Genomic DNA, 16550 nt, shown 5'->3' with positions numbered 1-16550 from the left:
GCCTCACTCCCCTGGGGCTGAGCTAGCAGTCCACCCAGTGACACTTGAATGAAGCTGTCTGTTAGGCTGCAGACAATTTGTCATGCCCTAATTGAGATTATAATTCATTGTCTGAGAGGAGAAAGGATGGGTTTGTCTCTTGGTGAGGTCACCGTTGTTGAATCACCCACTGTCCACTAGCTCAGACATTGTACTAAGCCCAGAATTTGCAAACCACAGGGGTTGAATTCACACATCATACTAAGGCAGGCCCACCCAATCCTCATATATAGCTTGGTATAAAATCAGAGGACAACCATGGTTTAAAAAGACAGAATAACAGAGTTGGAAGGGACCTTGGAGGTCTTCTAGTCCAACCCCCCCTGCTCAGGCAGGACATACTACACCATTTACCCTATCTACCATTTAAGTTTCCTTGATTAGGCTATGGTTTACAGTTAGCTTGCTGCATTGGTAGTTCCTTGATTGTGGTATTGTTTACTTGATTGTTAGTTTAGTGTTAATCTTGGTGTTTATCTCTGCTTACCTGGGGTAGCCTTGGACCAAAATACTTGGACAACCATATTCCTGAAATGGTATGTGGTTTCCTGCTTGAACAGCAAGTTGGACTAGCAGACCTCCAAGGTCCCTTCCGACTTTGCTATTCTGTTTATTTCCTTTTGGGTTTTATATTGTCGCTTTTGAATGGTATGTAGCTGTTGTTCATCTCAATGTGCCTGTTGATGGTCGATTTGACTGAGTGCCAGGAATTCTCTAGCATTTTCTTGGCTTGGTCTAAGATGCTCACAGTCTCCCCACTGAAAACTATGGTTATGTCTGTCCATTTACTCCAAGCTTGGCAGATAGGATTCTGATAATGCCATGGTGGCGCTTAGAGTGGTTAGAGTGAATAGTGCAGGCTACTTCTGCTGACTGCCAGCTGCCTGCAATTTGGCAATTCAAATCTCCCCAGGCTCCAGGTTGACTCCACCTTCCATCCTTCCGAGGTGGGTAAAATGAGGGGCCCAAATTGTTGTGGGCCAGGTGCTGACTCTTTAAACAGCTTAGAGAGGGCTATAAAGCGCTGTAAAGCGGTATATAAGTCTAAGTGCTATTCCTGAAAACCCTTTTGTGTCCTAAAGGCAGGATAAGAAGCAATGGATGGAAACTAATGAAGGAGAGGACCAACCTAGAACTAAGGAGGAATTCAACCAGTGGAACAACTTGCCTCCAGAAGTTGTGGGTGCCAACACTGATTTTTATAAGAGATTGGACAACCATTTGTCTGGAATGGTATAGAATCTCCTGACTGAGCAGGGGGTTGGACTAGAAGACCTCCAAGGTCCCTTCTGTTTTGTAGGACTATATATCAAATTTTTAATAGGTTATGGGTCCAGGACTAGCAAATAGGTGCAAGATACAGCACCAGAAAGAAGACTGCACCAGGATAAAAGAAAATAGACAATAACACAGCTACCGCAATGCTTTCATTTGCATATCTGACCACCCAGAATTCTGGTTCTCATGAGTGCAGCTGCAGTTGTTGTATAAAATATATAAAAACTGTATTCCAACACCTTCCAACTCTTGTTATCCTGACTCGTTGTGACTTTTCCTCCGGATGCTCTCATTGCAGCCAGACCTTCAACTCCAACTTTTCTCAATATTGTCGTCCCACCTCAACCCAGAGCATAACCAGCACCGACTCAGGAGATAGCGAAGAAAATTATGTGGCTATGGTAAGTCTTGATGGAAGCTTCTTTCTGTTTCGGGTTTCTTCTCTCCTGCAGGGGTGGGATTCAGCCGGTTTGGACTGGTTCGGGAGAACTGGATGTTAAATTGACATCCGATTCGCCAAACCGGTAGTTGAACCGACCGGCTGGCCCCGCCCACCCGGCCCCTCCCCTCCCAGGAGTCTCCACGCGGCCTGTTTTGGATGCAGGTAAGTGCAGGGGGGCAGGCTCTAAGAGGGCGAAAAACGGGCCTTCCGAAAGTTCCGGAAGTCCGGAAACGGGCCTGTTTCTGGGTTCCGGAAGCCCTCTGGAGCCCGGGGGAGGCCGTTTTCCCTCTCCCAGAGGCCCGAGGGAAGCCTCAGGACTCTGGGGAAGGCGAAAAATGGCCCTCCTGGAAGTTTCCATAGGCCACGCCCACCATGGCCACACCCACCCAATCTACTGTGATGGATTGTGGTGAGAAGGTGGACTCCTAGGAGGAAGCGGAGAGGGAAGCGAGGAGGTAGAGGCAACTTATATCAGCTATCCTATGTGAGTGAATTCTGGGAATGGAAGTCCACAAGTTTTAAAGTTGCCCAGATTGGACATCCTCGCTTTAAGTTTAAAGGTCACCTTCAACTTTTGACCACAACGGAGTCCAAAATTTCGGTTGCTAAGTGAGACCGTTCTTAAGTGAGATTTTACGCCCTTTCTGTAAAGAGAATCACTGATGAGTTGTTAAAAATTAGTAACACGGTCATTAAGTGAATCTGGCTTCCCCCATTGACTTGGTTTGGCAGAAGAAGTTCGACTCCCAGGACGCTGCAAGCGTCATAAATAGGAGTCGGTTGCCAAGCGTCCAAATTCTGATGACGTCTGTGAGGATTCCGCAACGGTCAAAGGTGTAAAAAAACGGTCATAATTCACTTTTATGGACGTTTTTTTGTAATTTTGAATGGTCACTAAATGGAATGGTTGTAAGTTGAAGAGTGCCTGCATTTATTTCCAAAGGCTCTAAAATCTTGTTTCAAAATTTTGACACAGGTCTCAGAGGCCTGAAAACTGAATAAAAGACAAGAAAATTCTTACCGTTGAGATTCTGTGGGCATCTGGAAGTAAACAAGGCAATAGCTTGCATAGAGGCAGTTCTCGACTTACGACCATTTTGTTTGGGTGACTGTTCAAAGTTATTTTCAAAAGTGATTTGTAAGTTACTGAAAAAAAGTGACAAGGGTTTTTTCACCCTTGCAATCACTCCAGCATCCACATGGTCATGAGATTAAAATTTGGATGCTTGGCAATTGGCATGTATTACATATTCATCCCATAATTTTTGTGAACTTTGACAAGCAAGATGTGATGACCCAAAGGGGTGTGGCACAACGGCAACATAGTCAGATAATCAGTAGGAATCCCTTTATTAGCTTCAACTTTGCCCCCAATGTCCTGATTCTCTTCTGGCTGGAGAAAAACTCTCCCAGGAACACCCTTTGGCTGCAGAGAATCAAGTCCAAAATGTGGTCATCACAAACTGTAATTATAAGTCCAATCAACGCAAAATGAGGCAAATCCGGCAGGGCAAGAGAAGAAATTCCAGATGTGAAGGTTGGGAGGATGCCAAGAACACAGATAACCAAAGTCAACACAAGATAAACTCACGTTTGTTCCCAGCAGTGCGGTGTCTGGCACCGCACTCAGAATGCATCTCTTTTAAACTCTCTTCCCAGCTGTGGCTAATGAAGGGAATCAGGGCCCTTTCCTCCCCTGTAAGCCATGCAGCCCACATTGCTCCCTTCTCCGTTCCTCCATGCATGCTCTAGGATGAAGAGGGGGTGGGCCTGGGTCTTCCTCTGAACCCCGTCTCCCTTGTCCTACCTCTGCCCAGCCAGACTTCGCCCTTCCCCAGTTTCCTCCACAGCCAACAGAGCCACACTCCTACTCCCTGTCAGCTGTTCGTCTTCCTCCTCAGATTCAGACTCCGACAAGAGCATGACAAAACAGGGGAGCCAGATTCGCTTAACAACCATGTTACTCACTTAACAACTGCAGGGACTCACTTAACAACTGTAGTAAGAACGTTCATAAAACGGGTCGAAATTCAACTGTCTTGTTTACCAATGGTGAACGTTTTGCTCAATTATGGTCGTAAGTCGAGGATTACCTGTATATGAATGCATCTTTTATACTTTTATGAATTTCTACACGGAGGTGCTTTTAGTCTTGGAATTAATGGGGAAGCGACTCTGACCTCTTGCAGAAGCAATTAGGGGTCAATCTTTTTATGCAGATTTTGAGCTGATTGTTTGAATGCGTCTTTTGCTGCTGCTTGACCGATTGTTCCTAATTGCTTTAATTTTAGCAAAACCCGGTTTCTGCATCTCCCATTCCAAGTGGGAAAAGCAGCCCGGCCCAAAAGAAGAGCACCACAAGCGTCGATTACCTGGCTTTGGACTTTCAGCCAAGCTCACCTGGGCCCCACCGAAAGGTACGATCTGGATTCTGAAATCTTTTCCGCGATCCCAAGCGCCAAACTGTAGACAAGACCTGTTGACGCGGGACAACAGGGTGACGTGCAGTTGAATGGAAACTCTGCCAGTTTGAGTGACAAACTGAACTGGGGAGCCAGTTTGATCTAACGGTGAAGGCTAGAATCCAGGAAAACCAGGAGACAGTGAGTTCTAGTCCTGTCATAGGCATGGAAGAAGATTGGGTGACTTTGGGCCAATCACCAAGTCGGAGTAAGTTCTAGTCCCACCTTAGGCATGAAAACCAACTGGGTGACTTTGGGCCAATCACCAGGAGATGGAGAGTTCTAATCCCGCTTTATGCATGAAAGCCAACTGGGTGACTTTAGGTCAATCACCAGGAGATGGTGAGTTCTAGTCCCGCCTTAGGCATGAAAGGTAGCTGGGTGAGTTTGGGCCAAACACCAGGAGACAGTGAGTTCTAGTCCCACCTTAGGCACGAAAGCTGACTGGGTGAGTTTGGGCCAATCACCAGGATACAGTAAGGCAAGACTAGAACTCACAGTTTCCTGGTGATTAGCCCAAGGTTACGCAGTTGGATTTCATTCCTAAGGCGGGATTAGAACTCACTGTCCCCTGGTTTCTAGGCCATCACCTCAACCACTACACCAAACTAGCTCTATATGTAATTGCTTCTTACCAAAGTGTTTAATGTTTAATTAAAATGTTCATTTCACTGTATCTCCAATAACATAAATTCAGTACGATCATTTCTAAGTTCCTCTTTCTTGTTGAAAAGGAGGTGCTGTGTTGAAGCTATAGAAATTGTTGTTGTTTTTTAATCTCTCCTATTTTTTTATTAGTTAAATAAAAAAATTGAGGGGAGGGGAATCAAAACAAAATCTTTTATTGAGAAGGTTGCACGGTATTTTGATGTTTCGCAGCAGCCTTTTTCAAGCTTGGCAACTTTTAAGACTTGAGGACTTCAATTCCCAGAATTCCCTTAGCCAGCATGTCCGCCTGGGGAATACTGGGAGTTGAAGTCCACGAGCCTTAAAGTCGCCAAGTTTGAAAAACATTGGGTTTACATTGCAAAGGCAAACCATGAAAAATCTGGAAAGTCCTTCCATCTTCTCTCCTCTCTTCTCTCTTTTTTTTTTTTTTGTGGCCAGCCCTCTACGTCGTCCATTGCTTCTGACGAGAAGGTCGATTACGTGCAGGTGGACAAAGAGAAGACGCAGGCTTTACAGAGCACGATGCAGGAATGGACCGACGTCCGGCAGTCTTCGGAACCCAACAAGACAGCGAAGCAGTAGCCAAGCGGAGACATGGTGGAGAAACCATGGAGGCTTTTAGGAATCAAGGAGAGACCGTCCATTTGTCTCTCTGGCTGAACCTTCTCTTGGTCCTTCTGCGGAGGCCGTTCCTGAAAACAAGCTTCTGCAGAAGAACATTTGGCTGAAAACTTGCATCACCCCTCCCAAAGGCATTTTTCAGTGATGAGGTTAGCTGCTGGCTCTGTTCTGAGGAATTAGTGAACCGACACTGGCTTCTCATCCACCTGCCCGTATCCAAACCTTCCTCGATCCACTGTCAACCTGCAGATCTCTATTTTTGCATCCAGCACCTGGGCCCTTTGCCAGTTTCCTGCCGTCGATTGAAACTTTCAGCCTGGTTTTGGCCTCCTGGTTCTGCCTTTTAGAGATGATGATGATAATAATAATAATAACAATAACAACAATAATAATAGTAATAATAGTAATAATAATAACGGCCAGCTACTCATCCTAAGTGGATTTGATTTTCAAGCAGTCTCTTTACGAAGCTGTCTTAGCTGTATCACTTCACAAAAGGGCGAAGAAATCTCCAAGCGATGCCTTTATTTTCGCTCTTTATGTAAACTGCCAACATGCGAATTTCTTAAACTACGCCGTGGTCCTTGAGAGGACAAGCATGTCAAGAAACAATCGCTGTTCACCGGTATAAATCAGCTTTTGAAATGCATTACTCTCGAACTGAAAATAATTCCTCGTCCGCCATCCTTCCCCCTCAACAAGAAAAAAAAAATCTTCCTAATTCTCTCTGGGGAATTTTAAGAATGGGACCCTCTCTGGATGTGTTTTGCAATAGTTTCCTCTTTGTGGAATATATGATTATCGGTGTCCGAGATCTTACAATAGTTGAATCTGTGTTGGGCCGTATTTGGTACCTGGTGTGTGGTGTGTAGGAAAGCATTTGATGTTGGACCCTTAGAGCGATGGTTATAAAAGCCTTGATATTTAAAAGCCCATCTACTCTGTGTTTGAAGCTGCATTCGATGCCTGGTTACCTATCTCAAAACACTCCTAATTGGAAGCAAATCTTTATTTTCAAAATAAGAGCAAGGGGACGCCGTGCAAGAGTTTAGCAAGCCAGCGTTCGAGACCCAAGACCTGCTGTGGGATGGGGTTGAGCTCCTGTCCTTCGCTCCAGCTCCTGCCGGGGACATGAAAGGAGACCCCAACTGGGCATCTCCAGGGCAACAGGGATGTCACCGGCTAATCCTTCGAACCCAGAAGCGCCGAGGCGCTTCTGACACGAGTGCAAAAAATAATAATAATAATCAAAATGCAAAATGTTGAATTTGGAGTGTCACGGTTTAAAAAGCTGACTGATTCACACAACGCATTAATCCAGGTTCAAGTAAAGGTGTAGCAGGTGCACTTGTGTGTTATGCTAGAACACATTTTGTGTTTGCTTAGATAGGGTTTAGAACTTCTGGTTTAGGACTGAGGTGGAGGACCGTGGCGCCTTCATGATTTGTGGACTTCAACTCCCAGAATTCCTGAGCCGGCTGGCTCAGGAATTCTGGGAGTTGAAGTCCACATGTCATAAAAGGGACATCGTTTCCACCCCACCCCCCACAGCCCAGTTTAGGATATTGTGAATTGGGGTGTTGGGAGGATTGGGCTTCTGGCCCCGTGTGATTTGTGAATTAGATCATGATTGGGTTTGGCTTTCAGAGTATTGTGTGAATGTCATTATAAGGCAGAGGGAAAGAGACATAGCCCTGAGCAACGGACTTCTATGTTACTATTATTCTGCAATACAGATAGTCCTCGACTTACGGCCGCAACTGAGCCCAAAATTTCCCCTGCTTAACAAGTGAATTTTGCTCCGTTTCATGACCTACCTTACCACCGTTGTTAAGTGAATCCCTCAGATTGTTAAATTAGTAACCTGATTGTTAAGTGAATCTGGCTTCGCTTGCCAGAAGGTCACAAAAGGAGATCCCATGACCCCGTGACGTTGCGATAGTCATAAATAGGAGCCAGTTGCCAAGCGTCCGACTGTTGATCCCATGAGCATGGGGATGCTGCAGCGGTCGTAAGTGTGAAAATCGGTCATCGGTCACTTTTTTTCCAGTGCTGTTGTAACTTCGAATGGTCCCTAAATGAATTATCGTAACTCGAGGACTGCCTGTATCATCAGCTTATCTTCTCCTAAGATCTTTGTTGTTGCTCTCTGCTAATTCCTTATCCAAGGAAGTTTCCATAAGTTCGTTTCTTCAATGCCCTGACTTCGCATCGATCTGTAAGACTCAAATTACTTTGATATTTGCTTACTGGGTAGATTAAGATCTGTTTGGGGGCAACCGAACGCACTCTTATCACTTGTGGCTTGTTAAGCATTGGAGATCTGTTGGCCATCTCATTTAGACATGCGCTGTAGAGTTTGTTCAAAAAAACCCAACAACAATCCAAAATTTTGCTTTGCTTTATCGATATACACAAGGACAAACCTCAGTTCATAAGCCTACTTCCTGTCTTAGACCTGTATCCATAAGGATGGATGGTCCAATCCTTAAACAACCTGTGCAGGTTTAATCCAAGGTGCTTCCCCTCTTCCCCCCCACAGAAGTGATCTTAGGACTTCCATTCAAATGCCTTTCCTCTCGCGCACCAGCCTGTTTTTCTTTTCCGCCTCTCTCTTTGCAGAGTTCCGAGTTCAGGTTTCTGCTGGTTCACCAATGAAAAATCCTCTGTGCCAGGTTCACACCACCTGCTGAGCTCAACTGTGACTGGCTATTTCCTGCCTCCATGAATAGTTTGGTGAGCATTGCAAGTTCCAACAGGAAGATGAATTCACATAGCCACCATTCAATTAACCACGGTTTGCTGGCTCGCGCAAACCTAGCCTACAGGATGGCCCTGTACTTTGTGACTGTTAAAATAATTCTACCTTGACAAAAGGATGTGTCTTAAAGCCTGCTTAGCTCTCTCTGGTAATTCCACTTAGGCAAAGGGGCAGGGGTGGGATTCTACTGGTTCGGACTGGTTCGGGCAAACCGGTAGTGCCGAAGATCAGCTGTGAGCGAACCATTTTGCTTCAACGATCAGCTGTTGGGCCTGTCCGCCTGCCCTGGCTCTAGTCTGTGTTTTATTTCCGGGTTTTCCAGCTTAGCTGATTTGCTGCGCATCGGCTGCTTTACACACACCCTTACAGCAGAAGGTGAGTTGTAAACAAGCATACGTGAAAAACTTACGTTTAGCATGCACGAGTGCAAAGCACGCACTCACCAAACCGGTTGTTACACCGGTTGAATCCCACCCCTGCAAAAAGGCAGTTTTCCTCTACTATGGCATCACCTGATTCAGCTTTTTAAAACGTAAGATTTTTGCAGAGTTAAAACAGGACATCTTGAGTTTTGGCATTTGATTTCCAATAACAGATAATAAAATGTGTCTCTTGTCCGGAAAGATTCTAGGAAGGAATAGAGGCGATTTCTCTTTTGGGATCCACCCTTTAAATCAGATTTCAAATTTCCTGACTTTGCTGATTTCCAAGTACAGGTATTCCTCGCGTTACGGCCACAGTAGAGCCCAAAATTTCTGTGGCTATGCGAAACATTTGCTAAGCGAGTCCGACCCATTTTACAACTTTTCACCGGCGTTAAGCGAATCGTTGCATTTTGTTAAGTTAGTCACACACGGTTTTTAAACGAATCTGGCTTCCCCATTGGCTTTGCTTGTCAGGAGGTCACATAAGGAGGTGACGTGAAACCCACACCCCGGGACGCTGCAACCATCATAAATATGAGCCACTGGCTCAAGTGTTTGAATTTTGATCACATGACCATGGCTGCAACAGTCGTAAGTGTGAAACACGGTCATAACTCACATTTTCCAGTGCTATTGTAAGTTTGAGCAGTCACTAAATAAAACTATTATAAATCAAGGATTAGTTGTAGAAGGTCAGGCTGATTCTGGGAGTTGAAGTCCACAAATCTTAAAGGAGCCAAGGTTAGAGAGCCCAGTACATGGTTACTTACTAAAGGTTCAGTCTTTCCTCTGAGTTACCCTCACCCTAACCCAGAGATTCTTAAACATTGTGGTGCCATCACCCCAGAAAAATAAACTTAAGTGAACTATCCTATATACCCGTGTTTCCTGAAAATAAAACCCTGCCTCATATATATATATGGATCTTTGGTTATTCGGGTTTCTCCCGCGTAAAATTGGAAGTACAGACACAAGCCTGAAGATGATGAATGAGACTTCATCGAAAACGTCGCCTAGATACTTCCAATTTTACGCGGGAGAAACCCGAATAACCAAGATCCACATACAAATACCGCGAGAACCTCAGAAATATATATATATATATATATATATATATATATATATATATATATATATATATATATATATCCACCCAAAAAAGGCCCCAGGTCTTATTTTGGGGGGATGTCATCCACTGATTAACCTCACTTGTGCGCATCACTTCTGGCCTCCTTTTTGCTGTCAGAGGCCTTCAGGAACTTCTTCTTCAGTGGCTGGCAAAGCTTTCCTGAAGGCCTCTGCAGCCAGTAACAGAGCTCTGGATCGATCCAAAGCTTTGTTCTCACTCCAGAGGCCTTCAGGAAAGCCTTGCCAGCCTTGCCGGCTGCAGAAGAAATGGGCCTGTGAGGCAGGTGTCGGGGTGTGTGAGGCCTGGCTACAACTGTCCGAAGATAAGTAGTAGGACAGCTCCACCACCACCCTATCCCCACCCTTGCTTAATTTTTACCCGTCCACTCTGGAGGGGGCAGGATCTTAATTGGAGCCTATATTGTAAAATGTGTAAAAATCAAGCTAGGACTTACTTTCGGGGTAGGTCGTATTTTCGGGGAAACGGTATATAAAATAAATGATTTGATTGGGGTTAGGGTTGGGCAAGAAAGAAATAGTCCAATTTTAATCATTAGGTATTATGATGCCAAATAGAACAAGCAGAGGCATTTAAAGTCCACCTTGACTGCTGACAACCTCACGGACACATTCATTTCCTAGTGGTGCCTCATTTGGCTTAGCTTCTGACCCCCACATAAAATCAGCACTGCCTTCTCCGGGACGCTGATAGAAAGGTACAACTACGTAAAACACAGGTAATCCTTTACTCACGGTCACAAGTGAGCCCAGAATTTCCATCGCTAAGCAAAAGAGTAGTTGCATGAGTTCTGTCCCCTTCTACAACCATTCTTGCCACCATCGTTAAAGTGAATCCCTGCAATGGTGAAGCTAGTCACATGGTCGTTAAGCGAATCCTGGCTGCCCCAAGGATTTGGCTTGTCAGAAGGTCGTAAAAAGGGGATCGCATGACACCCTCTCCCCGGGACACTGCAACTGTCATAAATATGAGTCAGTTGCCAAGCGTCACTTGACCCTGGGGGCGATGCAAGTCATAAATGTGAAAAATTGTGATGTCGCTTTTTTTCCCAGTGACGTCGTTAACTGCTTTTAATTTTATTTTTCCCGCCAGTAATCAGAACTGGGTCGCAAGTATCTTTGGAAGGGGTCCGTCATAACTTTGAGGACAATGAACCAGTGAAACAATTTTCCTCCAGAAATCATGGGTGCTCCCATCACTGGAGGTTTTTAAGAAGAGAATAGACAGTCACTTGTCAAAAATCATATAAGTCAATGGTGGCTAATCTTTTTTGGGCCCCTGTGCCCAAAATTGTGCGTGCACTTGTACGCTCACGCTCGCGTGCCAGCACTCAGAAGGCAATGCGCACCCCCCATGCCCCTACACATGCGCACGCAATACACACCCACCCACCGCCACCCCCTAACCTGCACTGCGCCACACAGCTGATTTTCAGCCAGTTTGAGGCCTTTTTCGGCCTCCCAGTGGCTTGAGGAAGGCTTCTGCAGGCTTTTCAGGATGAAAACTAGGCCCGTTTCGTCACTTCCGGTATTTCTGGAAAAACAGGAAGTGATGAAACGGGGCTAGTTTTCGGCCTGCAAAGGCTGCAGAATCCTGCAGAAGTCTTCCTCAAGCCTCTGGGAGTCCGAACAAGGGTTCAAACAGGCCGAAAATCAGCTGTGAGGCGCAGGCATGTGCAGTGAAATTAAGTTTGCCTGCAGCTCGCGTGCCGACACAAAGGGCTCTGCATGCCACCTGTGGCACGTGTGCCATAGGTTCACCATCACGGGTATAGGTTCTCCTGCTTGAGCAGCGGGTTGGACTAGAAGACCTCCAAGGTCCCTTCCAGCTTTATTCTATTCTACTCTCTAAGCAACTGGTCATAAGTGTAGGACTACCCTCCAACGATGGGCACTTCTCATTCTGAAGTTTGCAGTTCTTGCAACCTCTCTTCCAATATTTGAGGGGCAACCACAGAGAAGGAAGATCAACCTATCTCCAAAACATCCGTGGGCAGGACAAAAAAATAAAGGGGGGAAGATCATTAAAGAAAGAAGCAACCTAGAACTAAGGAGAAAATTTCCTAACAGTGGGAACAATTCATCAGTGGGACAACTTTCCTTCTGAAGTTTTGGGTGCTCCATCACTGGAGGTTTTTAAGAAGATTTTGGACAACCGTTTGACCAAGCTGGCATATATAAGGTCTTCTGCCTTGGATTAGAAGAGGGGTGCGTGAACTTCAACTCCCATAATCCCTCAGCCAGCATGGGACGCAACTGATGCATGGTACCTGGGGAATTAGAGGAGTTGAAGTCCACACATCTTAAAAGTGGTCGAAATTGGTGTAGAACAAGTAAGAGATACTCCTAATAGGATGGTTGGGCCCATCTTGAGGAAATTATCTTTTAAAAAAAACACAGCTGGAGGGGGGCCATTCAAAAACATCTAACTGTCCCACTTCCATGTTACTTTGTCACCCTTGGGTCACATTAAGGCGAGAGGACTTCTCCACCACAATTGGCCAGAGTAGATAACGTTTCCCATCATTCTTCATAATCTGCTATCTCTTGACCCGTGAAGACAGCAGATCAAAGAGTTTCATGGCTGCCCTTTTCATCCCAGCCCAGAAATGCAAAAGTTTGAGGTGTAGGTGCCTACATAGGGCCAGAGAAGATGATAGGATGCCCCAACTGAATAGGGGGTAACGTATTTGGGGGGATGAAACGTCTGCAAGAAAACCACCAAGCTCTGAGAACAACAAGGACCCTTCTCGGTTGAGTGTTTTTTGGGAGGCTCCATTAGCTTAGCACCCACAGCAAAACCTGCTGTCAGGATTCTGGCACTTAACCCCATTTAAATCAGGAGTCTCGAGCCAAACTTCCAAAACTTCAAAAGGATTTATTGGGAGTTAACATATCCAGCGTTGCCTGGGTGCAGCCGACTCTAAGACACATAATTCACTGTCACCCTTGACCCTGGTTTTCCCTCCACCCCTCTGGGTGTATCGTAATTCATATTCTCCAATGGGACACCTCCATAGCCAAGAGTCATCAATCAGGCTCTCCAGTTAGAATTTTGCGCGGGCAGAAACTTCAGTCACCTAGTTACTATCTTTGAAAACATTCATGGAATGCACTTTCGATTTCCAAGCTGCCGTACTGCCCCCCCCCCTCCCTTTCTGTTGGCAACTCTAAAAGATCATAGAAATATTTTATGACCTACCCAATTAGAAGACCTTCTGAAGGGCCACCTTTTCCTGACCATCATGGGCATCAGAGGACCAGATTACAGTTTTTAACTTTACTTTATGGTCGTTGCACCTCATACAACAAAATTAAATGGCATCTTCAGTATACATTATACATAAGAAAAAACTATAAAAATAAAACAAAAGCACACATCCTTCACACAGAATAGAATAGCATAGCATAGCATAGAATAGGGAATAGAATAGGGAATAGAATAGGGAATAGAATAGAAATAGAAATAGAAATAATAGAAATAGAAATAGAAATAATAGAACAGAACAGAATAGAATAAGAAAAAAATAGAATAGAAAACAATAGGATAGGAAAGGAAAGGAATGGAATGGAATGGAATAGAATAGGAATAGAATAATGGAATGAAGAATAGAATAGAATAACAGAGTTGGAAGGGACCTTGGAGGTCTTCTAGTCCAACCCCCTGCTTAGGTTGGTTTTTAATTGAATCAAAAACCTTCAACTTGCAATAATTCATTTAGTGACTTCAAAGTTACAGTGGCTCTGAACTATGACCATTTTTCATATGACCGTGGCTGCATCCCCACGGCCATGTGATCAAACTTTGGACTCTTGACGAGTATCACCTCCATTATAACGGTTGCAATATCCCAAGTCATGTGATCGCCTTTCGCGACCTCCCGACAAGCCAAGTCATCAGGGAAGACCAGATTCACTCGACCACTGTGGGACTAACCTAACAACCGCAGCAATTTGTTTAACCACGGTGGCAAGGAAGCTCATAAAATGGGGCAAAACTCAACTGTTGTTGTTGGTTTTTTGCTTAGCAATAGAGAAAAGTTGGCCTCCGTTGTAGTCCAGGACTACCTACACAGATCGACAAAATATGTTTTTCCACCCCCTGCCTAAAGACAGGGATCAGACACGAGGGCTTCACGTAACAGGAGAATTGTAGCATGGACCAGATTTGTGTCACTGTTTAGGTAGTAAGAGAGGTGTCTGTTGTTGTTTTTTGACAAAGAGTCTCGTGTCTTTTTTTGTCCAAGAAACGACAAAGTTGATTATTTGGCTGTGAATGTCCTACATTGAACGATTGGCAAGAGAGTCTGTGCAGGGATGGGCTTCAAAAAAAAATTAGCAACCGTCTCTCTTTGCCTGGTTGCTGGTTGTAGGCGTGGCCATGGTGGGTGTGGCCTAGTCAGCCTCCTGCACCACTGCGGGGGGGGGGCATTTTCACCCTCCCTGGGCTCCAGAGCCTCCAAGAGGGCGAAAACGGCCTCCTCAGCAGTGGTGGGATTCAAAAAAATTTACTACCGGTTCTGTGGGCCTTGCTTGGTGGGCGTGGCAGAGGAAGGATACTGTAAAATCCCCATTCCCTCCCCACCCCACTAACCTGCTTTCCAGCTCTGTTCTCCTGGGCAGGGCAACCAAAGGAGACCCAGCCGATCAGCTGGGACTCGAGAGGCGGAGAATAGATGGGGGCGGGGCCAGTCAGAGGTGGGATTTGCCGGTTCTGTAGAAGCGGTAGTGGAAATTTTGAGTAATTCGGGGAACCGGCAAATACCACTTCTAACAGGAGATTTTACAATATCCTTCCCCTGCCACGCCCATGCCCATAGTAAAAAAATTTGAATCCCACCACTGTGGTCTTTTCAACTACTGGTTCACTGAACCAGATGTAAAATTAACATCCGGTTCACTTGAACCGGTGCGAACCGGTAGCACCTCATTTCTCTGTGTGTGTGTGTGTGTGTGTTTTCTCCTCTGGGCGTAAGTGGAGGGAGCGATGTTTATTTCTTTACAAAAATCCTCTTTTGCAAAATTATATATATATATATATAAATAGATGTACAGTATGTTTTTGTCTTGTATTAGTATTTGAATGTTCCTCCTTCTTTTTTAGCTACTGTGGATTCCATTTCCTTAAATTATTAATTTATTCCATGTGAGCTGCAGTTGAAAGACGACAACAATCGTCCTGCAAAACCGAAGTTGCGCTTAACTTAGTTACTTACTTTAAATTAACCACTTGCTGTTAATAAACGTGATATACGGCTAAAAAAGAAATGCACTCTCTGTGTGTTTAATCGTCACAATTATGGAGCAAACCGCTCCGGAATGGGTTGGTTCTAATTCTCGGTAAGCAATAATTTAGTGAACAACTTTTCATGTTTGCGCAGTGATATTATGAGCATCCTTGTAAGAGCAGATGTTGGAATACCAGGTAGTCCTCGACTTACGACCAACAACGGAGCCTGAAATTTATGTGGCTGAAGGAAGACATTTTGTTAAGTGAGTTCTGCCCTATTTTATGACTTTTCTTGCCATGGCTGTTCAATGAATCACTGCCATTAATTTAGTCACATTGTCAAGCCTGAAATTGACACAAGTGCAGCCATTTTAGTTAGTCTTAGTATATATTCTTTTTACTTTCTCTGTGGCAATGGTCGTAAGTGTGAAAAATGGTCATAAGTCCCTTTTTCCAGTGCCATTACAACTTCGATCACTAAATGAACTGTTGTGGTGTGGTTCGCCAGTAGCAGGTGCGGACGGCTGAGGAGAGCAAGGACTCAGATGAGGGGCCAGGACCACCAGGGAGTGGACTGCTGCCTTCAGAGATTGTGGGGGCTGGCAGCAGCGATGAGGAGGTTCCCGAGGAGCCTGTGCCAAGTGTGCATGCACACAGGATCACTCATTGGAAAGAGCAGCAACAACAGCATGGGCGACTCGGGAGTAAGGCTGCAAGGTAACGGCCCCTCCTTCAAGAAGATAAAAGCCAGCTGTGAAATGAACATACTTTGCAGAAGGCAAAGACGTTTTGAAACTCCAGCCTCGTAGACATTCCAGTATCCTGAGTTTGTATTTGAAGATTCTTGTATTGCAAATTATTTCTTGTCTGTTATCTTTTGGCAAGTTTTGCACAGTTTGGCAAGGCTTGTGCTTATCACAGCTAATTATTTTGCAAAAACATTACAAGGTTTCTGTTCCTTTTGGATTGTGTTTGATTTGTTGGAAAAGGCCGTGGGTCAGAACACGTTGTAAGTCGAGGACTACCTGTTATATAATAATATCCAGCCCACAAAATTGGAGAAAATGAAGTCATCACACTTCTTTATTGGCTGAGAATAAACTAGGGAAGTTTGAGCGTTTAAGCCTTTTTAAATCCTGAACTTATGACCACAAGTGACACCCGTCTCGCTTAGGCAAAGAATAGAGGGGGACGGGACCAGTCAGAGGTGGTATTTGCCGGTTCTCCAAACTACTCAAAATTTCTGCTACCGGTTCTTCAGAACCGGTCCGAACCGGATGAATACCACCTCTGCCGTGCGTACATGCCTACACACCTTCACATCCCTATGGGTTCAGTCTTCCACAAGTCCCAGTTTGCCCCTTGAGAAAATTAATCGCCCAACCTTACACAAAGGAGGTCACAATGAACGTCGCCCCTCCCCCCCTTTCAGGGAGGACGCTTCCTCAAAATGGCGGCTTGGTAGGCCTCAAAGGTT

At 45.0% G+C, this 16550-nt stretch overlaps 1 protein-coding gene across 2 annotated transcripts in view; it reads left to right on the top strand.

Annotated features, from left to right (window-relative positions):
• Positions 1 to 6444, top strand: part of GAB2 (GRB2 associated binding protein 2) — a 139246-nt gene extending 132802 nt beyond the window's left edge. For both annotated transcript variants that reach the window (XM_087966010.1, XM_087966011.1), the window contains exons 8-10: positions 1616 to 1718; positions 4051 to 4176; positions 5329 to 6444. In XM_087966010.1, the coding sequence (XP_087822136.1) occupies positions 1616 to 1718; positions 4051 to 4176; positions 5329 to 5472 (373 nt within the window). In that variant the 3' untranslated portion in view covers positions 5473 to 6444. The remainder of the gene's footprint in view (positions 1 to 1615; positions 1719 to 4050; positions 4177 to 5328) is intronic.
• The last annotated feature ends 10106 nt before the right edge of the window (positions 6445 to 16550 follow it).

Source organism: Notechis scutatus, chromosome 5 (genome assembly GCF_049901735.1).
Source record: "Notechis scutatus isolate UNSWTSFEM ecotype Mainland chromosome 5, rNotScu1.2, whole genome shotgun sequence".
Lineage (NCBI taxonomy): Eukaryota > Metazoa > Chordata > Lepidosauria > Squamata > Elapidae > Notechis > Notechis scutatus.
The sequence above is the reverse complement of the archived record's forward strand: the minus strand, read 5'-3'. Positions and strand labels throughout refer to the sequence as shown.